Source organism: Salvia miltiorrhiza, unplaced genomic scaffold (assembly GCF_028751815.1).
Source record: "Salvia miltiorrhiza cultivar Shanhuang (shh) unplaced genomic scaffold, IMPLAD_Smil_shh original_scaffold_266, whole genome shotgun sequence".
NCBI lineage: Eukaryota > Viridiplantae > Streptophyta > Magnoliopsida > Lamiales > Lamiaceae > Salvia > Salvia miltiorrhiza.
The window spans coordinates 138,668-163,246 of record NW_026651513.1 but is presented as its reverse complement, the minus strand read 5'-3'; the positions used below and the strand labels follow the sequence as shown (position 1 = coordinate 163,246).

General features: G+C 42.4%; 1 protein-coding gene and 1 long non-coding RNA gene across 2 annotated transcripts; both read left to right on the top strand.

Annotated features, from left to right (window-relative positions):
- Window positions 1-1,695: 1,695 nt before the first annotated feature.
- LOC131003742 (endoglucanase 8-like) lies at window positions 1,696-4,607 on the top strand. Its single transcript, XM_057930290.1, has 7 exons — window positions 1,696-2,144; window positions 2,217-2,624; window positions 3,185-3,277; window positions 3,343-3,504; window positions 3,576-3,687; window positions 3,767-3,930; window positions 4,021-4,607. Exons 1-7 carry the CDS (start codon window positions 1,908-1,910, stop codon window positions 4,342-4,344), a joined length of 1,500 nt encoding a protein of 499 aa, XP_057786273.1. The 5' UTR covers window positions 1,696-1,907; the 3' UTR covers window positions 4,345-4,607.
- Window positions 4,608-20,310: 15,703 nt separating this feature from the next.
- On the top strand, window positions 20,311-23,800 carry LOC131003741 (uncharacterized). Its single transcript, XR_009094782.1, has 3 exons — window positions 20,311-21,021; window positions 22,990-23,049; window positions 23,554-23,800. It is a non-coding gene; the product is annotated as an uncharacterized LOC131003741 (long non-coding RNA).
- The last annotated feature ends 779 nt before the right edge of the window (window positions 23,801-24,579 follow it).

Sequence of the window (24,579 nt, the reverse complement as noted above, 5' to 3'; positions counted from 1 at the left end):
GTTTTGCGAGCATGCTCCCTCATGCTTTCGGCCACCTTCTCGAGGGCGTCGGAGAACGTCGAACCTACTCCCGAAGACCCTTCTCCCTTCTTCGCCTTGCCCTTGTCTCGTTTTGCCGCTTTTTGGCCTTGGGGTCTCGCCGTGACACTCGGCTCCGAAGAAGTAGTGGTTGCTCCACCATCGGAGCCCTTCGACTTTTTGGCGGAGTGGACATCCCCGGCTTGCGACGTGAATCTTTGGCAGTCACGAAGCACTTTTCAAGCTTTGACGTAGGAGAATTGCTTTTTAAAATTCGCCTCGAACATCGTCTGGGCTTGTTGGAAGATTTGATCGCCGCTCATACCATTCCCCTAATTGTCCTTGCAAGTGTTGTAGAAGCCCTCGAAGAATTTTGTCTCCTTTTGGACACGGGCGAAGTGGGACTTGAGATGATCCGGCTTTCGCGGCGGCGCTCCCAACGTATTGAGCGCGTTGAACTTCTCGGCGATTGCTCTCCAATATTGGAGCAACTTTTGGGAGGTCCCCAAAACAGGATTGTGGGTTGCCTCCGCCCACAATATTGCCACGAGCTCGGACTCCTCGCTAGAATATGCAGCGCGGGTGCCCTTGGCTTTTGGCTTCACCTCCTCCGGCTCTTCTTGAACGTTGGCGTTCGCCACTGGCGTAGGAACATTTCCCGTAGCCAAGACATTGGAGGCTTGTGAAAATGGAGCAAACCCCATCATTGGAAGCCTCGTTCCGCCTTGTTGCTCGAGGTATTCATCGAATTCACGATCCATCTTTGGAAATGTAGAAGAGAGAATTATTTTTGGGAGAGAATATTGTAGTTGAAGATGTTGGTGAATTTGAAAGAGTGGAAGAGTGGTATTTATAGAAGGGGAAAAAAGAAAAAAAAAATTAAATTCAAAATAGCCGTTGAAATCAACGGTCGATTTAGAAAAAAAATAGCAAACGGTCGAATTAATTCAAAATTAACAATTTTTGTTTTTTTTTAAAAAAAAAATTGGGCGCGTCCGTGCCATACTCTCTCCTCTCTCGCCCCGGGTCCAGGCTTCGACCTCGCCTCGCATCTGGCCGCGTCTCCAGCGCGCGGCCGTCTCCTTCGACGCGGGTCGATCCCGGCTTCGACAGAGGCGCTGCAGTTGCTCTAAGGCCATTGACGTAAAACCAATTACACACTTGACGTATGGGATATTTGACAAGATTGAGAACTAGTACATGTACATATAAATACAATAATATTACTAATCCTGTTTAACATTGAAACAATCAAATATGTGCAACTGGTATATCCGGGTTTTAGAGAATTGATTGAGTTTGGAGCAGCAACAGTCCAAATGCATCATCACATCTCTCTCACATGATCCATCGATCCTAGCAAATTACACTTGCTCCAAAACTCATCAGTCTAAATAAGTAATATACCCGACCCGGCCCCACCAAGTTCTACTTTTCAGGCTCTCCATGTGTTGCTCATCAACTGGCGGTCATCAGAATTCAGAACCACCATTCTCCCATTCAATTTCCCTCCTTCACACGATATTCGCCCACACCGTCTCTCATTAAATCAAACCGCTTATTTACCAACTTTTTTATATTCCGTTTTGTCGATATAAATAACATTACACACTCAAATATAATGATAAATACGGAGTAATTCACACTCGAACACACTATTCAATGAGAGGTTCTCCTCCATTCGCATAAGCATAATTCCCCAGTCAAAGCCGGTCAACTATTTCATCCGTATTCACAGCTCAGTCCAATGAGACCCTTCCACGTGTCCCCATCCCCTAGGAATCCGATGACATACATCCTTGTGCTCTCCTCTCCTATATATGGAGTATAATAATGCAACGGCTATTCGTCTTACTTGAGCCCCGAGCGAGCATACCAACTCAATCAGAATGGCGCGAAATCCTTGCCGCCTTCCGGCATGTTTCCCGTCATTCTCCACCGCTCTCTTCTTCCTCCTCCTCCTCCTCCTCCTTCACCGCCAATGCGCCGCCAGCCCCCACAACTACCACGATGCCCTCCGTAAGAGCCTTCTTTTCTTCGAAGGACAGCGCTCTGGCAGACTTCCACCCGACCAGCGCCTACGTTGGCGCAAGGACTCCGCCTTGCACGACGGAGCCTCCGCCGGGGTGAGTAACTAATTTTCTTCTGCCCTACATTTAATTTTCCTAATTAATTCTCCATTTTGGCTTGTGAATTAGGTGGATTTGACGGGAGGATACTATGACGCCGGCGACAACGTGAAGTTCGGTTTCCCGATGGCGTTCACAACCACATTGCTGTCGTGGAGCGTCATCGATTTCGGCAGAACCATGGGGAGTGAGCTTGGGAATGCAGTCAAGGCAGTGAAATGGGGGACGGATTATCTGCTCAAGGCGACCGCACACGACGGCGTCGTTTACGTACAGGTAGGAGATCCCTTGTCCGACCACAACTGTTGGGAAAGGCCCGAAGATATGGACACTTTGCGAACCGCCTATAAGATTGACGCCAATCACCCAGGCTCCGACGTTGCCGGGGAGACTGCCGCAGCTCTCGCCGCCGCCTCTATTGTTTTCCGCTCACGCGACCCCGCCTACTCTAGGCTGCTGCTCTCCCGTGCCATCAAAGTAAGTTGACATTTTATTTTTAATGCATGCCAAATTTCTTTATTTGCACAAACATACACTTTATTTTTTTAGCTTCACGTGAGTGAGCAGAATGTTACAGTGCCTGATTTAATTCCCAGTCCACTCCATCCTTTGCGTTTTTCAATAAATTTCCCAGTTTGATGTTGAAAGATGCAGACTGCATTTACATTAACTCATGTTTGGTTGATTTTAGTGTAAATTACATGACCCACTAATTCATTTTCGGTTTAAACAAAGAAAAACCACATGAGAAATTTATTAATTGTAGCTTGGATTAGAATATGAAACGTCCAATTAAGAGTAATTAGCGCCTGTTTTATGGCAACAAATCATGCTGAGATGTAATACTATAAAAAGCATGATTATGATAAGAATAAAAGGCAGTCCATATGATATGAGTGAAAAATAAATGTGCTGTCGCAAAAAGAGAACAGTGTTCTGCTTTACAAAGACTTTTGCATGTGAATTGAGTTGTTGTTTTTTATTTTGTTTAAAAAATAAAATAAAATAAAATGAAATGTGTGAATGGGTGTACGTAGGTGTTCGAGTTCGCTGACAAGCACCGTGGCGCCTATAGTTCAAGCTTACACTACGCAGTGTGCCCTTTTTACTGCGATGTGAATGGTTACCAGGTAAGTGTATATCTAATCTAAAATGAATTAATTAGTTGATATAATTAATGAAAGTGTAAGTGCAGGATGAACTGCTGTGGGGTGCGGCATGGCTGCACAAGGCGTCTCGGAGACGAGTGTACCGAGAGTACATAGTGAGGAACGAGGTGGTGTTGCGAGCTGGAGACTCCATTAATGAGTTCGGTTGGGATAACAAACACGCCGGCATTAATGTGCTCCTTTCCAAGGTTTACTTACTAATTAACTAATACTAACTGCCTCTGCCTGCTTTCATCATCACTAAGCATTGAAATTGCAGGAAGTCCTGATGGGTAGATCCAATGATCTAAAATCATTCCAGATGAACGCAGATGGTTTTATTTGTTCGTTGTTGCCTGGAATGTCGAATCCTCAAGTTCAGTATTCTCCAGGTAAATACTGAGTAGCTTGTTTAATTTAATGGAGTAGTTGTTAATGGGACGAGTAATATTTACTACTCCTAATTTGAAGGTGGGCTGATATTCAAGGCTGGTGGAAGTAACATGCAGCATGTCACGTCCCTTTCATTTCTGCTTTTGGCTTACTCCAATTATCTCAGCCATGCCAATCACGCCGTTCCATGTGCCCACACCTCTGCCTCCCCTGCTCTGCTGAAACGATTGGCCAAGCGTCAGGTCTCTTTCGCCTCCAACTCTATTGCAATTAAGATAATAAGAATAAGATGATGCAAGCAGCAATCATATTATATTGGTTGAATATTGTAGGTGGACTACATTCTTGGGGATAATCCACTGAGAATGTCGTACATGGTGGGGTACGGGCGACGCTATCCAGAGAGGATCCACCACCGCGGCAGTTCGCTACCATCCATGGACGCCCACCCTACCCACATTGGGTGCAAAGCAGGGTCTCGTTACTATTTGAGCCCAAACCCCAACCCAAACACATTAGTTGGTGCCGTAGTTGGCGGCCCAAACAGTTCCGATGCCTTCCCTGACTCCAGGCCTTTCTTTCAGGAGTCTGAGCCCACCACCTATATCAATGCTCCTTTGGTTGGCCTTCTCGCTTACTTTTCCGCCCATACATGAACATCAACGACTATGACTACGACTACGACTACGAGTGGTTGGCAAAGGTCACCCTCTCCCTCTATTCTTATCATTTGCCTCTTCCTGCCAAATCAATCTCTATTCTCTTTCTTTTGTTTCCACATTAAAACCCAAACCACAACTATTAATGTATTATTATGTTCTCAATGAGCATCTGTCTCACTGCTCCTCCCTCCCAAAACAACACAACATAGTGTTATTATGTACTACTCGTCTCCGATATATGTTACTTATTATCACAATGCGCAGCGGTCTTTCAAGACAAAATATATATAGGGGTAAATTGAGAATAAAAATTTTGGATATTAAAAAAAATTAAAAATATTTTTTTTAATATTTGAATTTTTTTTAATGCATATATATAAATACAAATATGCATAACATTGCACACAAGAATACAGTGCACTTTGCGAACCATTAGGTATCTCTCGACGTTGCATATTGTTCGCCGTCTTAATTATACATATAATTGAATATAAATATATATAATGTGGCACACAAAAATGCATATATGAAAAAACAAATATGTATAACATTGCATTGCACTATGCAACCCGTCAAATATCTTTTGTTGCTGCACATCGTTCACCGCCTTAATTATGCATATAATTAAACACAAATATGCATAACTTTGCATACAAAAATATGTATTGACCACAAATATGCATTATATTGCACACAAAAATACATATATATAAACACAAATATGCATGATGTTGTCAAAAAATATGCAATGCATTAGTGTGCAAAGTTATGCATATTTGTGTTTATATATAGAGTCAATATAGGAAAGTAGCCATTTTTTTTAGTAAACTTAAAATTTACTCACTCAAATAAAAACTTTAAAAAAATACCCACTTTTTATGTTAATTGACAAACTTGCCCCTAAAATTAAAATTAAAAAAATATCCACTAATATATCATCACAAAAACACTATACAATTTCAAAAAAAAATATCATCTTCTTTCTCGACAGCCTCTCTCTCTCTCCTCTTTCCCTCTCTCTTCTTTTTCTCTCTCTCATCTTTATCGACCACCAACGAGGCCTGATCGACGATGGAGTCCTGGACAAAGTTGATTGGCGGCGGCGTGGTAGTTGTGCGTGTCGGAGAGGCTGTTGTGCGTGTCGGAGAGGCTGTTGTGCGGCCTTCTCTGGCTCCGGAGTTGTGCGACATTCTCCGGTGGTGGGTGGGGTTGTTTCAGATCTGATGGCTGCTGCTCCGACTCCGGTGAGTGCGAACGACTCTCCTCTTTCTTTCTCTACATGGACCTCTCATTCACCAATTCGACCAACTGCTCCTTCTCTCCACTCTCTATCAACTGGACTGTTAGGTATCTTCGCCTAGTCAGGGTTACACCTCTTGTTTCCCGAACCTCCTGTCTTCCCCACACGTACTCAAGTACTTTGGATCTTCGTCTTCTTCTTCTCCTCTGCAGACAACGACTTCGCTGCTCTGGAAGCCTTTGCCGACTTCGCTGCTCTGACACTCGACTTCTCTGCTCTGGCAGTTTCGACTTCTCTGCTCTGGCACTCGTCGACTTCGCTGCTCTGGATCCACTTCGCTGCTCTGCACAAACAGGGAAGAAAGCAAGCAAGTAAAAGGAACAATAAGAGACCAAAAGGAAGAGAGAAAAGAAAAGGAAATCAGAGGAAACTCGAGTTTGGGAAAAATGTGTCTGTGGGACACTTTGGCTCAGATTTTTCCCACAGTAGGCAGGGCCCTTCCGGCAGCTCAATGATCACGGCTCAAAGGGAACAGGAGAAACAGATCAGCACCCCAATCTCGATTGCACAGCCACCAGCAGCAAGAATCCGATGGACAGGATTCCGATGGCTTACACACCCACAAAGTATCACCAAACCAGGAAACCGATGGACAGGAATCCGGTGATACAAGCACTCAATCGAAGCGAAGTTCACACCCACAGTCACCAATCAGGAAACCACGAACAGGAATCCGACGACACTTCAAGAAGGAATAGCAAAGCTTTCTGAGTCAAACAGTGTGTGAAAACTTCCTTACAATTGAAAGACTTGCAGCAAGGATAAAAAGGAGTGGAGGTCATTGGGAAGGAGGGTGGAGCATTGAAGTCGGAGGTGGGGATCGAGGAGACGGGCGGCGAAAAAAGATGAAGCGGCGCAGGTAAGTGAGGATGAGGGGAGTAAATCTGAAGGGCAGTGGGCTTAGGGTTTGGGAATGGGCCGGGTAACAGATTTGGGCTAGGGAAGAGTATTGGGCCAGAGGAGTTAATGATAATTGGGCCAACTCTCCACATTCCACCTTTGACACAATGATCATTATGTCACCAGGGAAGAGCCTGCCTTTGATTTGAGCTTATCATCACAACCATTTTTACTATCATCCTATCACAAAGACAAGACAATAGAGGGTGAGATGAATATTATGCATATTAATCTCAGTCTCAAGCCACAAAGACCAACTAAGGGGAAATCACCACATTCTCAAACCTGAAAGGTTATCATTGAAGACTCACAGACACAACAAAACACACACACATGCAGAGACAGAAAAACGACCAGACCAAGTAAGAGCAGAGCAGACACACAGATCAAAACAAAGCTCAACAACATAAACAAAGACAACACAAGAAAAGAAAAGACAAGGGACAAACAGCCACAGAGGCTGAACTTGCCACACACACAAGCACAGAGACTAAACTTTAACCACAATCAAAGTTCACAACAGGAGCAGAAACCACATTGTAATCAAGGCCTACTTTTTGTGTAAAGTCCTTAGCAATAAGTTTAATTTTGTATCTCACATTCTTAGTTTCATGCTTGACTTTAAACAACAATTTGGACTCAACAACAGAACATTCAGTGGGCTTTACCACTAGTGTCCAAGTTTCATTATTAGTAGGTTCATTCATAACAGGCTCAAGTAAGTTTTCTGGTTGTCCCCTTGGGATGGTCTAGTGGTTGGGGTGGTTGCCTGTTGTCCAAGAGGTCACAGGTTCGAGTACTCTCGGCCACAATAACCACTAGGTTGGGTGTGTGTGTGGTTTGTATTATTTACAATGTAATTTCATCAAAAAAAAAAGTAAGTTTTCTGGTTCAGCATGCATGTTGGGTTGAGGATCCACCTCAAAAGCAACAGTGGGGGGAGGAAACATAAACTCATACTTGCTTTGATTAACAACATTCACATTCTCCACCTCACTTGGAGCAGCAGATTGTGAGGATTCAAGCAAGCAAGGGACTGACTCAGCACAAACAGCATATAAACCACCTTTTCTTGGTGCAGAGAAATACAACATAGAATCTTTCTCAAATTGAAAACTCAAGTAATTCACAGAGCCATTTAACATCTTGTCAGCAAGTTTAGACACAGATAGCAGGCTGAACTCCAATTTTGGCACATATCTGACATCATTTAAGATAAGTAAACTCTCATTTTCAAACTTCAAGCAAATATCACCCTTTCCCAAAATTTCACAATTTTGACCATCAGCTAATGCAATATGCCCAGACTTAACATGCTGTAGGTTATGAAACATATGCTCAAAAGGAGTGACATGGAAGGTGCAGCCAGAATCAATCAACCATTCATTTGAACTAACAGACTTTGAAACAGCATTGGAGTAGTTTAAGAACTGAAAATCATGATCATGCACCATATAGACTCCATCATCTTCAAACACATTATTAGCATGCTGTTCAGGTTCATTAAGAACAAAGCTCTTGTTTTTCTTAGGCTATTTACACCTATTTGAAAAATGACCAGGCTTACCACAGTTCCAACAAAGCTTTTTAGGCTTTTGATCAAACCCCTTTTTATGTTTGTGAACAAACATGACCTCACCATGCAGTGGCTTTGTTTTGTGAACCTTCAGCTCACTCTCTTTAGCTTTTAAACCATTCACAATCATATCACATGTTACTTTAGACCCACCATACTTTAATGCAGACTTGACTTCAGAAAATGACTCAGGAATTGAACCCAACAAAATTTGAGGAGCATATTTTTCAATGTTATCATCTCCAGCAAGTTTCAAGTCTTGAAGCAACTTATTAAAGTCATCCATATTAGAATCAACATCTTTGGAGGAGTCCATTTGAAATGACATAAACTGATTTTGCAAAGACCACGCAAGGGTTTCAGAAGATGCAGAATATAAGGAGGTCAGTTAATCCCATAAGTCTTTAGCACTCTTATGATGAGACACCTTTCTTACCACAGAACTACTCAAGTTTAACAGAATTGTTGCCCTTGCATTATCGTTTAGATCCCTTAGTTTCTCATCAGCAGTATTTTCATCATATCTGTTCACAATAGCCTTATTAACCTTTTCTTTTACAAGGATGCATTCAATCTTGGTTTTCCAGTCCTGGAAGTCATCCCTTCCATTAAAGGGAACCATATGCACAGTGTTCATGATGAATGCAGCACTTAGTCAAGCAGAGCACAGGGCAAACCAGCCACACAACAAAAATGGTCAAGAAGACCACAAGGAGACCACAACTGAAGTTGCAGAGCAGAGGAGAGCCCAGTTCTCAGCACAGTTTGAACTGTGGAGCAAGGATTCACACTGGTCACCTCAGGGGTTCCAACAATGACTATCTTAGTCAAAAAGAGAACAAAACTCTCAATCTGAGAGAGTTTTACAAGGTACACAGTACCAACCAAAGCACACAGAACGCAGCAACAAGGCAAACAAGGAGGCACACACAGCTACACTAGATAAACCCCTTTCTCTCTTGCTTTCCAGGATACTCGCACGAGGAGACTTCTTTAAAGAAGAATCCAGACGAACTGGACCAAGGCAAGAGGGAACTCACTTGGCTTGGAATACCAAGGGTTTATCGAGATGTAGAACAACAAGCGGAAGCACAAAAGCACAGGATCGCAAGATACCAGAAACTCAGCAAGCAAAAGCAAGCAAAAAAGGAAAAAGCAGCAGGCAACACCAACCCTAGAATCTAGGAGTTTCAGGTTTAAGCCAATTTACCAGAACCGCCTTCCCAGGAAGGTGAGAGGCCGGTCCTACCTTGTTCCTTGCTCGTCGGGAGCGAGAATGGCGCAGCCAAGGGGCGGCGGGGTGGGTAAAATGTGTTCGGAGGGTGCCCTGGCTAGGTCACCGTGGCTCTGATACCACTGTTGGGTATCTTCGCCTAGCCAGGGTTACACATCTTGTTTCCCGAACCTCCTGTCTTCCCCACACGTACTCAAGTACTTTGGATCTTCGTCTTCTTCTTCTCCTCTACAGACAACGACTTCGCTGCTCTGGAAGACATGGCTTCGCTGCTCTGACACTCGATTTCGCTGCTCTAGCCTTTGCCGACTTCGCTGCTCTGGCAGCTTCGACTTCTCTGCTCTGGCAGTTTCGACTTCTCTGCTCTGGCACTCGTCGACTTCTGTAGTGACCCGCTCTTTTATATATTTTAAATCCAGTAATGAGTGTTTATTTTTGTTCATCAGTGAATGAAAACGGTTTTTATCCTAATATGAATTCAGCTTATGATCCTGAATTTATATTGTTAAAGCAGTTAATGATATTATTTCAGAGTTATAACTGACTTAGCAAAGTCACGTTATTTATTTAAGCGAGATGAAATTTGATTTTATTTTTACTCAGATCGTGAATTATTTCCGACTCAGGAAGTTAATTAAATCTGCGGATTTAATTTAGATATCAGAACAACGAACGAATTAAATCTACGGATTTAATTTAGATTCATTTTATAATTTATCGGTTTTAGTGAGAAATCACATGTCGAAATACGAGATTTATTTAAATAAACAGTATCAAGCATATACGAGCACACGATCCATCTTACAGTTACAGAATCACCGAGACAGAGAAAATACATCAATAATTCTCCTCTACATTTTTTTTTCCTTTCTTTTTCTTCTCTTTTTCTTTCCATTAATTTTGTTCCCCACTTCTTGCCTACCACTATACTTTGCCAATCCTCTATTAATCATCACCCCACCATCTTGTTGTTCCACCTGCAATTATCGAAGGAAGACTTCAATTATTGCTGCCAAATCCTTAAGCCATTCCAGTTCATATAACTCAAGCAACAACCAAGCAGTTGAAAACAAGTGAGGTAATTCACTATCTCAATCAACCATTCCAGAAAACATTCATATCAAAGCATGATCATGATCAGTTATACATTTGTAATGTGATTCCACAAACAAATAGAAAGGAACCACTTTAGCTCACCATTGTCACTAATAGATGAACGAATATATCCATAGCACGCTCACTATTAGATAATTGAATTCAGAATTTCTCCTGAAGGAGTCTTTATGCATATTGATTTCTAATACGCAACGAAAACAAACGAGACTAGAGAACTTAGCTTTAGGATGAGTGGTACTGGACTGTCGGAGCTCTGCGACTCACAGCGACGGTGGCTCCGGAAGAGACGACTGCCGGATTCTTGCTGTTAACAGCAGCGGCTGACGGTGGCGCTCCCAAGCGGCGACGTCCGGCGATAGAACTCCAAGCCGCGACCCGGCGAAACAGCAGCTGTAGTTGGAGGCGTGGTTCGAGCCTTCGACTCCGGAAATAGCAGCAACGACAGACCCCCCTGCTCGCCGGACTCGTGCGAAGCGGCGGCATACCCATCGCCCGCATCCAGCAGCAACGGCTCGGTGCAAGACGGCGGTGGCGATTCCAGGCCGGAGCAACGCTGGCTTGAGGCGACAACGTCGCCGAAGATTCCAGTAGCAGCAGCGGCGTCGGGGCTCGGGGAAATCGACGGAGGCGGCGGAAATCTCGAAGGCAGCCGACGACGCAGCAATAGGCAACTGTGAGCAGGCCTTTGTTCGCCGGAAATCGCACAGCAGCAGCGGCTGACTCGCCGGATTTCGGAGCGGCGACGGCGGCGCCTCGGCTGGAACGAGAGGAAGAAATATAGAGAGAAAGAGCTCGGCCGATCTGAAAATCCAGAGAGAGAGAGAGGGAACCGAGAAGTGAGGGGAGGAGGCAACGGTGAGGCGGCGCGCCGGAGGCGGCGCCGCTCTCAGCCGATTGAAGAAGGCTGAGCGAGAAGAGGAAAGAGAGAGGGAGGCGTGAGTTTGAGGGTGAAGTCTCGACTGGTTTGAGGAGAAAGAGAGAGAGAGCGGCTCCTTGAAGAGAGAGAGAGAACCGAGAGTTGGGAGAGAAATTCATTGGGCCTTTATTTTTCTTTTGGGCCGGAAATTTGGGCCTCCTATTTATTTAATTGGGCTTAATTATTAAATTCTTTGGGCCTTGTTGATTTATTTTCATTGGGCTTGAGTTGGGCTGGCTTATTTATTAATATTGGGCCTCTCATTTTATTTAAATGGCCGATTTTAATTACTGATTGGGCCTCCGATTTTATTTATATGGGCTTTGATTTAATTGTTGTTTTGATTCGTATGAGCTTTATTTAATTGAGTTGGACTTTATTTAATTTTCTTTGGGCTTCATAATTTAATTAATTCATTGGGCCTAATTTAATTAATTCATTGGGCTTTGTTATTTTATTCCGATTGGGCCTTCTATTTATTTTCTTTAGGCCTTGGTTATTTATTCAACTGGGCCCTAAATTTTTTTTTTTTTTACTTGAGTCCATGAATTACTCCAACTAAACTTTTCAATTTAATTATTGGAATGCCACGATTTATTAAAATCAAGCCCATATTTGTTTGATTAATTATTAGGCTGTCTTATGTTGAGCCTTTTAATTATTTGAACTTATTATATTATTTCTATTCCTAATTATTAAGCCCGAGAGATTTTATGAGGTTATTCAGCGAATAAGCCGAATTAATTATATCTTAGTAACGACACGAAGGATGGATTTATTTAATTAGTGGGTTAGAACACCTGAGGCGAACAAATTATTTTAGTTAATTACTCAACCACGCAAGATGAAACCTAGTTGGTATTTATTTGATCTGATAGCGAGGATTAATAGTAGTAATTCTCTAATATCATCTCGGAGTAATAAAATCATGCATAAAGATCATGCATAATTAATTCTGTATTCTCATTATTTGAGGATTTTACTCGAGCAATATCTTATTTATATTCTCGTAATAAAGGTCAAGCACGAGATTAATAATCAGTCAAGGAGCTACTGTACCACAAAAAGTTTCTAACAGGTGGGCATTACTTTCATATATATCAAATGAGTTTAAATGTTATGTTCAAGCAAGTTATTTCATGACTAAATTAATTGAAGTTATTTCAAATATTGTCTTGCCATAAAATATTTAAATTTCGGTATGATATCTATCTGATGTGACTTTTATCATGTAATCGAATTCGGGTCTTGAGCAGTTGATAGCTATCCTGCCAGGGCTAGTGTACACCAGTGACCGTGAGTCATCTAGCGGGTTGGCCGGTCAAGTGACCGTGAGAGGTGGCCACCTCTCCGGCACAAAGTTCCAGATATGATATATTACAAGAGAACTTAGACTGCAGTCGAACTTTAAGAATCACAAATGAATTTAGTAAGCTTGGGCCTTTTAGCGAAAAACTCCCTTGCTATACTGTTTACTATGGCATGACAATTTACAGTTTTGAAGCATGTATTTTATACTTAGGCATACGTGCCCACTGAGTACTTTTGTACTCAAGCCCTGCATATATTTCTAAATGTGCAGGTTGAGCAGCTGCCGATGGTGATGAAGTGACGAGCGGGATTCTTTTATCTTATTATATAGTAATGAACTCTAGGGTTACATGTCTTCATACATGTAATCAGAATCATATTCCGCTGCGTACTCAGAAGTTTTATGTTTATTTGGCTAAGTCAGAGATATCTGAACTTACTAGTTATTTGAGTCTATATGACTAAACTTCTGTTATATAATAAATATCCATGTTGTTAAAAATGATGAAATGCGATCCTTTCTTGTTTGATTATTCCCCTTTCTACCCCGCTTCTAATCTCCCTCCATTAGTCACGGTTTCCCCGGCTTAATTATCCTTAATTAGGTCCGGTCGTGACAGAGTGGTATCAGAGCAGTTCATTTGCTCTGAACCCTAGAGTTAGCCCATTTTTCTAGTATGATCACTAGTATATATGAGTCAGTCAACCAAAGCTCATCACTTCATCACATCGTCATGCTCAGCAAGAAAGAAGGTGGTAATGATTTTAAAACATTGAGAAGTTCACGTTTTATATGAATGTACTGATGCTTACATTCAAGTTTTATGCTTTATTGATTGATTAGATATCTCAATGAACTTAGATGCGTTAAGAATGCATGATCACTGTTACGAGAAGAACGATAGAAGCTAGAAACTCAGTTATATTTCACTATAGCCATGGTGAAGAGCTAAGAAAGAAAAAGAGAATCCCATGAAAGCAGTGCAAGCGGAGTGCCACGCACGAATCACTGAAGCAGGCATAGTTCTTCATTCAGGTTGTTCACGAGTGACAGAACACCGAATCGACTATTGCCTTATTTGATGATAGATCACGTGAATCATTGCTCGTAGCGACGAGTGTGACTTATGTAATCAGTTAGCTATCGCATAATGAGCTAAGACTCATTACTAACTCTCGATTATCATCAGTTATGACATGAAGAGAACCTTCATGATTTATGTTCGAACTTCAGAGTCAGACTCACATGCAGTTATAACACTTTGTGTATGATGTTATAGCATCGCGATTAGAACTGCCAGCTTATAGTTTCAGATATTCAGAACCTTTATTATTACAATTACCTATTATATTACACGTGAGCATGATTTAGAATCCCTATTGATTACGATCACCTGCTACAAATCGAAAGGAGGATAGGTGCCATGGGTAACTAGAAGTTACCAACCATTATGATTGACTAGAAAAAATCTATACAAGTGCGTAAGACGGGAGGAGTTCCTGAAGATGGTTTGGAGTTTAACAAGAGCTAGAAATATCGACAACGGTTCGAGGTTAAAGTTAAGAGATTGAGATTATGATGAGAGACTAAGCAGGTTAAGTATGCATACCTTAGTCGATCAGAGACATTCCCCAGTTAGAACATTTTAGATTAAACATTCAGTTTAGTAGCCAGAATGCAAGCATTGACTAAGGTCATTCCATGATTTAGTATTTTGTGTGGTGACACATACCTTGCAAAGATGCTCAGAGATGCAAAATCTATTTCCTGTAAAGGCGTGAGAGTGCTTCGAATTATATGGTTGCATTTCAAGCGCTATGTGAAGGAACACTAAGTACTAGAAGTACAACATTAAGATCATATTGATGAACATTGTTGAGTAAGGTCGAGCCTACCTTATTTCGCCTATAGAAGATGTTTAAGGATTGCATTAAACTAGGAGGCAGACTCCAAGTTTGAGAAGCTCTAGAATATTTTCAAGGACATGTTCAAGATGTTAAGAAGAAAGTGGTGATTTTAGACCAAATATACCTTTTGCAGCCAATGAACAAGAGTTACCAAGTTCGGAAAAGTATTTCCGAGTGATTGAGAAGTAGTTGTGTCGGACCTGGCCAGTCCACATGGCCAAAATCTCAGTAGTCGTCATATATGGGTCTTTAAACCTATATATTTTAAACCTTCATCTGAAAAGCCAAACGGGTTCAGACTATTAGGTCATTTCGTTTCGACCTTTCAGTCAATTCATTTCTACCCTATGGTTACTCATTTTCAATTGTTTGGCAAATTATTGAAACACTTTGCCTAATTGCCATTTGTTATTTGAATCATTGCGATCTACTAGTTGTTGGTAGATTTTCTGTGACCCAAGGACAAACAGATACTTATCTGATTAAATCAGTCAAACACATATGCTTCAACCCAAGGGTCAAGCACGTAATGCATACAGACAATCTCTTGTGCATTTAGTAGGACCTTATTTGTGTATTTCAAAAACGATGATCATTTCGATGCTATTGTATGCCCCTATGTTGGCTTAGTTATTTTGACTAGTATTAGTACGAAAATGCTGGTTCATAGAGCATTTCGGAACTGAGCTCTTTCATGATGACCTTGCTAGATAGCTAGTTCATCGTATCATGCTTGGATAGATCACCAGATCTATATTCAATTGTTGATGAAATAGTCCTCATTGATACTAATTTCCCATGTCTATGTAGCGACCCTATCAGTCTTTTGCGGCAAGTTACTTCCGCTATGTTATTTATATACTTTCATGAGGAAGAGTATGAGCGAGATTTGAGAATCAAGAAAATAATTTACAGAATCAATGATATGCATCTGTGTATTACATTGGTGACTATATGTCGACTCATCGGAATGCCAACAAAGCAAAGGCGTCCGAGAGAAGTTGGATAGAACAATAGTATGCCTTGTGATGTTGCATTAACAACTTGTGTTTTGACCTAATAGAAGGCCGTCAAAACGAGGACGACCAAGAGGAGGGGGCGGGATTCCCCGAAATGAAGGAAGAGGCCCAGAAACAGGGCCAGAACCAGAAATAGTTCAATCACCTGTTCAGCCAGAACGACGGATTGAAGAATTATTCTTGCGACAGAACCCACCTACCTTCAACGGGACAGAAAACCCGGCAGAAGCTGAAACTTGGGTTCGCGCTATTGAGCGCATTTTCAACTTCCTGCGTTGCACCAACCAAGAGCGCCTGACTTGTATGTCCTTTCAGCTGACTGGGTCAGCTGATTTCTGGTGGGAAGCACGGATGAAAACGATGACAGCAGAGCAGTTAGAAAACCTGACTTGGGAACAATTCAAAGCCGGTATATATGACAAGTATATACCCAAGAGCTACCGCAAGAAAAATGAGGCTGAATTTTACAATCTGAAACAAGGGAAGATGTCGATAACTCAATACGATAGGATGTTCTGCGATATGTCTAGATATGCGCCGGAACAAGTTGACACAGATGAGAAGATGGCTGAAAAGTTTTGTGCCGGTCTGAGGCACGAGATTAGGATGGCTTTGGCAAGCCACGGAGGATTGTCTTACACTGAGTCGCTCAGCCGAGCGTTAGACATTGAGGCAGCCATGCCTGGAGAAAGACCTGCAACTGTACCTGCGCCAGCACCTCCACATGATCAAAGTTATAATCTGAATTTCAAAGGAAAAAGGAGATGGGACAACAGTAACCCGAACCAAGGCGAGAATAGGCCATGGCAGGGACGGGTCTTCCAGTCACAGGGCTATGGAGGCCAGAGTGCACCGAAACAGATGGGAAATAACCAACAGAGGGCCCCACATTGCCCCAAATGTAACAAAAATCATGTGGGAATTTGTAAGGCCGGTAATGATAGTTGCTATATCTGTAACCAGAAGGGGCACTATGCAAACCGGTGCCTGAATAAGCAAAACGGAACGAGTTCAAGGCCGAACCCACCTATCCAGGCTCCGCATCTGCGAGCAATCCAAGCTTTGCCCCAACCATACCCAAGGCAACAACCACAGTATCAGCAGCCACAACAGCACCAACAGCTACTGTACCAACCACAACCTCAACAACCGTATCAGCAACAGGCCCGCCAACAACAGCAGCGACAACAGAAACAACATGAAAAACCTCGTCATGCTAGAGCCTATGCTATGAGGCAGAAGCAGCCCGAGAACAACCAGGGAAACCTGGCAGGTATGGGCATGCTACTCAATACTCCTGTTGTACTTCTATTTGATACGGACGCATCGCATACTTTCATTTCAAGTACATGTGTTGATACATTAAAACTTAAAATGGAAAGAGCTGACCAGGAGTTGAGTATATCATCACCTATAGGAGGGATGACGACAGTAGATCATGTGTGCTTGAACCTAGAACTGAACATAGGGTCACACAAGATTGTAGTGAACAACTCCTATGTTATACCGATGGGAGATGTGGACATAATCCTAGGAATGGACTGGCTAGCCGAGAACTATGCCACCGTCCTTTGTAACGAAAGACGGATATCGTTTCGACCCCCAGGAAGGGAGCCGTCACATTTCCACGGAATTAGTATGGGAAGAAGAAAGATGATCATCTCCGCCCTGCAAGCAACGAAAATGATGAAGAAGGGATACTCAGCTTACCTCGTATACTTGCACGGAGAACTGGGTACTGAAAAGAGTATAGAAGATGTAGCAATTGCACGGGACTTTTCAGATGTATTTCCAGAGATTCTGCCAGGGCCACCACCGGACAGACCAATTGAGTTTACCATTGATTTGGAGCCCGGGGCAGCTCCCATTTCGAAGGCACCATACCGAATGGCTCCTAAAGAGTTGGAAGAACTCAAGATACAACTGCAAGAACTTTTAGAACTTGGATTCATTAGGCCAAGTGTATCACCTTGGGGTGCACCCGTACTTTTTGTGAAGAAAAAGGATGGCACATTGCGAATGTGTATAGACTATAGAGAACTGAACAAAGTGACACTGAAGAACAAATATCCTTTACCAAGGATAGATGACCTCTTCGACCAGCTCAAGGGAGCAAGCGTGTTCTCGAAGATTGATTTGCGATCTGGTTATCACCAGCTGAAGATTCGACCAGAAGACGTACCTAAGACGGCATTTCGAACTAGGTATGGCCACTACGAATTTGTAGTTGTGCCATTCGGACTAACCAATGCGCCAGCTGTGTTCATGGACCTCATGAATCGAGTGTTTCATCCGTACTTAGACAAATTTGTCTTGGTGTTTATAGATGACATCCTGATCTACTCGAAGAACGAGAAAGACCATGAGGAACATCTGAGAATTGTCCTAGAAACGTTGAGGACGGAGCGCCTTTATGCCAAATTCAGCAAGTGTGAGTTTTGGCTCAGCGAAGTCACGTTTTTAGGACATATTGTATCATCAGAAGGGATTAAAGTGGACCCTGAAAAAGTGCAAGCGGTGCGTGAATGGAGATCGCCTACTAACCCTATTGAGATAAGAAGTTTCTTAGGATTGACAGGTTACTATCGGAGGTTTATGGAAGGATTTTCCAAAATTGCAAGGCCAATGACGCAACTACTCAGGAAGGGAATAAAATTTTCTTGGACAGAGGAGTGCGAGAAGAGCTTCCAAGAACTCAAGGAAAAGTTGACTACGGCACCAGTGTTAGCTGTCCCAACAGCTGATAAGGAATACGTGATCTGCACAGACGAGTCCAAAAATGGACTTGGTTGCGTGCTGATGCAAGAAGGAAGAGTGATAGCATATGCGTCACGATAGCTTAGGCCACATGAACTGAATTACCCGACTCATGATCTGGAGTTAGCTGCAGTGGTGCATGCGCTGAAGATTTGGAGACACCACCTATATGGAGTTAGGTGTGAAATATTCACAGACCACAAAAGTCTGAAATATTTTTTCGAGCAAAAGGACCTTAATATGAGACAAAGGAGATGGCTCGAACTAGTGAAAGATTATGACTGTGGTATTAACTACCACCCAGGCAAGGCCAACGTAGTGGCTGATGCATTGAGTCGTAAGACTCAATCTAAATTGGGAGCTGTCATCACTCGAGAGACGGTGCTCATAAGGAAATTTAGCAAAATGAGCATAGAAGTGGTTAAACCACCAGGGACGATAGCAAGCGTTGTGGCAACGGTACCTAACTTGAGGAAGACGATCGTAGAAGCACAAAGAAAAGACGGGAAGATGGAAAAACTACGGGAAACAGTAAGGAAAGGAGGCGTCAAGAATTATCAAGAAGCATCAGATAATGCTATCCTCTTTGAGGGAAGGATATGCATCCCCCACGATGATGAGCTTAAGGATAAAATCATGAGTGAGGCTCACGATACCCTTATACTGCCCACCCAGGGAGTACTAAGATGTATCAGGACCTAAAGAAACACTTTTAGTGGGAAGGCATGAAGAGAGACATAGTGTCATTTGTGGAGAAATGCCTGGCATGCCAACAGGTGAAGGCCTTACACCAAAGGCCATATGGAAAACTACAATCGTTGGAAATTCCAGAATGGAAGTGGGAGCACGTCGCAATGGATTTTGTGACCAGTTTGCCCAAAACAAAGAGAGGAAACACTGCCATTTGGGTAATAGTGGATCGACTCACAAAATGTGCTCATTTTATACCAATACCGATCACACACGGGTCAGACAAGCTAGCTCAGTTGTATGTTCGAGAGATTGTACGCTTACACAGTGTACCCGTGTCAATCACATCAGATCGAGACTCGAAGTTCACATCTAGATTTTGGATGAGCTTACAGAAGGAGTTAGGCACGAGGCTAAATTTCAGCACCGCCTTCCACCCGCAAACAGATGGGCAGTCTGAAAGGACAATTCAGACCCTTGAAGATATGTTGAGAACAGTGGTGTTAGACAGAGGTGGAAGTTGGGAAGCAGTGCTGCCGTTGATTGAATTTGCCTATAATAACAGTTACCAGGCAACTATCGATATGGCACCATATGAGGCATTATATGGAAGAAAATGTAGATCACCGCTTTATTGGGATGAAGTGGGTGAGAGAAAAGTTTTAGGACCAGACATGGTCAATGAGATGGTTGAGATAGTCCGCCAGATCAGAGGGCGAATAAAAGAGGCACAAGATAGACAGAAATCTTACGCTGATGCACGTCGAACTGAGTTATGTTTTGAAATAGGAGACAAGGTCTTCCTAAAGGTATCTCCTACCAAGGGGATAACTAGGTTGGTGTCAAGGGAAAACTTAGGCCCCGATTCGTAGGACCTTATGAGATTTTGGAGAGAATAGGCCCAGTAGCCTATAGGTTGGCGTTACCGCCAAGCTTTGGAAACGTTCACAATGTTTTCCACGTATCACAACTCAGAAAATACGTTTTCGATCCAAAGCACATAATCCACCAAGAAGAGATCATCATTTGCCCAGACTTGAGCTATGAAGAGAGACCAGAGGTCCTTCTAGATCGAAAAGTACAACAACTCAGGAATAAGGCAATCACATCAGTGAAAGTCTTATGGAGACACCACAGACAAGAGGAAGCCACGTGGGAGCTTGAAGACAAAATGAAGGAGAAATACCCCGAACTGTTTTAGAAGAAATATGCAAATTTCGGGACGAAATTTTTGTTAAGAGGGGTAGTATGTAGTGACCCGCTCTTTTATATATTTTAAATCCAGTAATGAGTGTTTATTTTTGTTCATCAGTGAATGAAAACGGTTTTTATCCTAATATGAATTCAGCTTATGATCCTGAATTTATATTGTTAAAGCAGTTAATGATATTATTTCAGAGTTATAACTGACTTAGCAAAGTCACGTTATTTATTTAAGCGAGATGAAATTTGATTTTATTTTTACTCAGATCGTGAATTATTTCCGACTCAGGAAGTTAATTAAATCTGCGGATTTAATTTAGATATCAGAACAACGAACGAATTAAATCTACGGATTTAATTTAGATTCATTTTATAATTTATCGGTTTTAGTGAGAAATCACATGTCGAAATACGAGATTTATTTAAATAAACAGTATCAAGCATATACGAGCACACGATCCATCTTACAGTTACAGAATCACCGAGACAGAGAAAATACATCAATAATTCTCCTCTACATTTTTTTTTCCTTTCTTTTTCTTCTCTTTTTCTTTCCATTAATTTTGTTCCCCACTTCTTGCCTACCACTATACTTTGCCAATCCTCTATTAATCATCACCCCACCATCTTGTTGTTCCACCTGCAATTATCGAAGGAAGACTTCAATTATTGCTGCCAAATCCTTAAGCCATTCCAGTTCATATAACTCAAGCAACAACCAAGCAGTTGAAAACAAGTGAGGTAATTCACTATCTCAATCAACCATTCCAGAAAACATTCATATCAAAGCATGATCATGATCAGTTATACATTTGTAATGTGATTCCACAAACAAATAGAAAGGAACCACTTTAGCTCACCATTGTCACTAATAGATGAACGAATATATCCATAGCACGCTCACTATTAGATAATTGAATTCAGAATTTCTCCTGAAGGAGTCTTTATGCATATTGATTTCTAATACGCAACGAAAACAAACGAGACTAGAGAACTTAGCTTTAGGATGAGTGGTACTGGACTGTCGGAGCTCTGCGACTCACAGCGACGGTGGCTCCGGAAGAGACGACTGCCGGATTCTTGCTGTTAACAGCAGCGGCTGACGGTGGCGCTCCCAAGCGGCGACGTCCGGCGATAGAACTCCAAGCCGCGACCCGGCGAAACAGCAGCTGTAGTTGGAGGCGTGGTTCGAGCCTTCGACTCCGGAAATAGCAGCAACGACAGACCCCCCTGCTCGCCGGACTCGTGCGAAGCGGCGGCATACCCATCGCCCGCATCCAGCAGCAACGGCTCGGTGCAAGACGGCGGTGGCGATTCCAGGCCGGAGCAACGCTGGCTTGAGGCGACAACGTCGCCGAAGATTCCAGTAGCAGCAGCGGCGTCGGGGCTCGGGGAAATCGACGGAGGCGGCGGAAATCTCGAAGGCAGCCGACGACGCAGCAATAGGCAACTGTGAGCAGGCCTTTGTTCGCCGGAAATCGCACAGCAGCAGCGGCTGACTCGCCGGATTTCGGAGCGGCGACGGCGGCGCCTCGGCTGGAACGAGAGGAAGAAATATAGAGAGAAAGAGCTCGGCCGATCTGAAAATCCAGAGAGAGAGAGAGGGAACCGAGAAGTGAGGGGAGGAGGCAACGGTGAGGCGGCGCCGCCTCCGCGCCGCTCTCAGCCGATTGAAGAAGGCTGAGCGAGAAGAGGAAAGAGAGAGGGAGGCGTGAGTTTGAGGGTGAAGTCTCGACTGGTTTGAGGAGAAAGAGAGAGAGAGCGGCTCCTTGAAGAGAGAGAGAGAACCGAGAGTTGGGAGAGAAATTCATTGGGCCTTTATTTTTCTTTTGGGCCGGAAATTTGGGCCTCCTATTTATTTAATTGGGCTTAATTATTAAATTCTTTGGGCCTTGTTGATTTATTTTCATTGGGCTTGAGTTGGGCTGGCTTATTTATTAATATTGGGCCTCTCATTTTATTTAAATGGCCGATTTTAATTACTGATTGGGCCTCCGATTTTATTTATATGGGCTTTGATTTAATTGTTGTTTTGATTCGTATGAGCTTTATTTAATTGAGTTGGACTTTATTTAATTTTCTTTGGGCTTCATAATTTAATTAATTCATTGGGCCTAATTTAATTAATTCATTGGGCTTTGTTATTTTATTCCGATTGGGCCTTCTATTTATTTTCTTTAGGCCTTGGTTATTTATTCAACTGGGCCCTAAATTTTTTTTTTTTTACTTGAGTCCATGAATTACTCCAACTAAACTTTTCAATTTAATTATTGGAATGCCACGATTTATTAAAATCAAGCCCATATTTGTTTGATTAATTATTAGGCTGTCTTATGTTGAGCCTTTTAATTATTTGAACTTATTATATTATTTCTATTCCTAATTATTAAGCCCGAGAGATTTTATGAGGTTATTCAGCGAATAAGCCGAATTAATTATATCTTAGTAACGACACGAAGGATGGATTTATTTAATTAGTGGGTTAGAACACCTGAGGCGAACAAATTATTTTAGTTAATTACTCAACCACGCAAGATGAAACCTAGTTGGTATTTATTTGATCTGATAGCGAGGATTAATAGTAGTAATTCTCTAATATCATCTCGGAGTAATAAAATCATGCATAAAGATCATGCATAATTAATTCTGTATTCTCATTATTTGAGGATTTTACTCGAGCAATATCTTATTTATATTCTCGTAATAAAGGTCAAGCACGAGATTAATAATCAGTCAAGGAGCTACTGTACCACAAAAAGTTTCTAACAGGTGGGCATTACTTTCATATATATCAAATGAGTTTAAATGTTATGTTCAAGCAAGTTATTTCATGACTAAATTAATTGAAGTTATTTCAAATATTGTCTTGCCATAAAATATTTAAATTTCGGTATGATATCTATCTGATGTGACTTTTATCATGTAATCGAATTCGGGTCTTGAGCAGTTGATAGCTATCCTGCCAGGGCTAGTGTACACCAGTGACCGTGAGTCATCTAGCGGGTTGGCCGGTCAAGTGACCGTGAGAGGTGGCCACCTCTCCGGCACAAAGTTCCAGATATGATATATTACAAGAGAACTTAGACTGCAGTCGAACTTTAAGAATCACAAATGAATTTAGTAAGCTTGGGCCTTTTAGCGAAAAACTCCCTTGCTATACTGTTTACTATGGCATGACAATTTACAGTTTTGAAGCATGTATTTTATACTTAGGCATACGTGCCCACTGAGTACTTTTGTACTCAAGCCCTGCATATATTTCTAAATGTGCAGGTTGAGCAGCTGCCGATGGTGATGAAGTGACGAGCGGGATTCTTTTATCTTATTATATAGTAATGAACTCTAGGGTTACATGTCTTCATACATGTAATCAGAATCATATTCCGCTGCGTACTCAGAAGTTTTATGTTTATTTGGCTAAGTCAGAGATATCTGAACTTACTAGTTATTTGAGTCTATATGACTAAACTTCTGTTATATAATAAATATCCATGTTGTTAAAAATGATGAAATGCGATCCTTTCTTGTTTGATTATTCCCCTTTCTACCCCGCTTCTAATCTCCCTCCATTAGTCACGGTTTCCCCGGCTTAATTATCCTTAATTAGGTCCGGTCGTGACAACTTCGCTGCTCTGGATCCACTTCGCTGCTCTGCACAAATAGGGAAGAAAGCAAGCAAGTAAAAGGAACAACAGGAGACCAAAATGAAGAGAGAAAAGAAAAGGAAATCAGAGGAAACTCGAGTTTGGGAAAAATGTGTCCTTGGGACACTTTGGCTCAGATTTTTCCCACAGTAGGCAGGGCCCTTCCGGCAGCTCAATGATCACGGCTCAAAGGGAACAGGAGAAACAAATCAGCACCCCAATCTCGATTGCACAGCCACCAGCAGCAGGAATCTGATGGACAGGATTCCGATGGCTTACACACCCACAAAGTATCACCAAACCAGGAAACCGATGGACAGGAATCCGGTGATACAAGCACTCAATCGAAGCGAAGTTCACACCCACAGTCACCAATCAGGAAACCACGAACAGGAATCCGGCGACACTTCAAGAAGGAATAGCAGAGCCTTCTGAGTCAAACAGTGTGTGAAAACTTCCTTACAATTGAAAGACTTGCAGCAGGGATAAAAAGGAGTGGAGGTCATTGGGAAGGAGGGTGGAGCATTGAAGTCGGAGGTGGGGATCGAGGAGACGGGCGGCGGAAAAAGATGAAGCGGCGCAGGTAAGTGAGGATGAGGGGAGTAAATTTGAAGGGCAGTGGGCTTAGGGTTTGGGAATGGGCCGGGTAGCAGAT

Bases quoted from the DNA above. Each gene is read 5' to 3' on its own strand.
- LOC131003742 (XM_057930290.1), top strand. From the start codon at position 1,908: ATGGCGCGAAATCCTTGCCGCCTTCCGGCATGTTTCCCGTCATTCTCC. The intron at 3,688-3,766 runs GTAAATACTGAG...CCTAATTTGAAG, and splicing joins TCAAGTTCAGTATTCTCCAG to GTGGGCTGATATTCAAGGCT. The intron at 3,931-4,020 runs GTCTCTTTCGCC...TGAATATTGTAG, and splicing joins AACGATTGGCCAAGCGTCAG to GTGGACTACATTCTTGGGGA.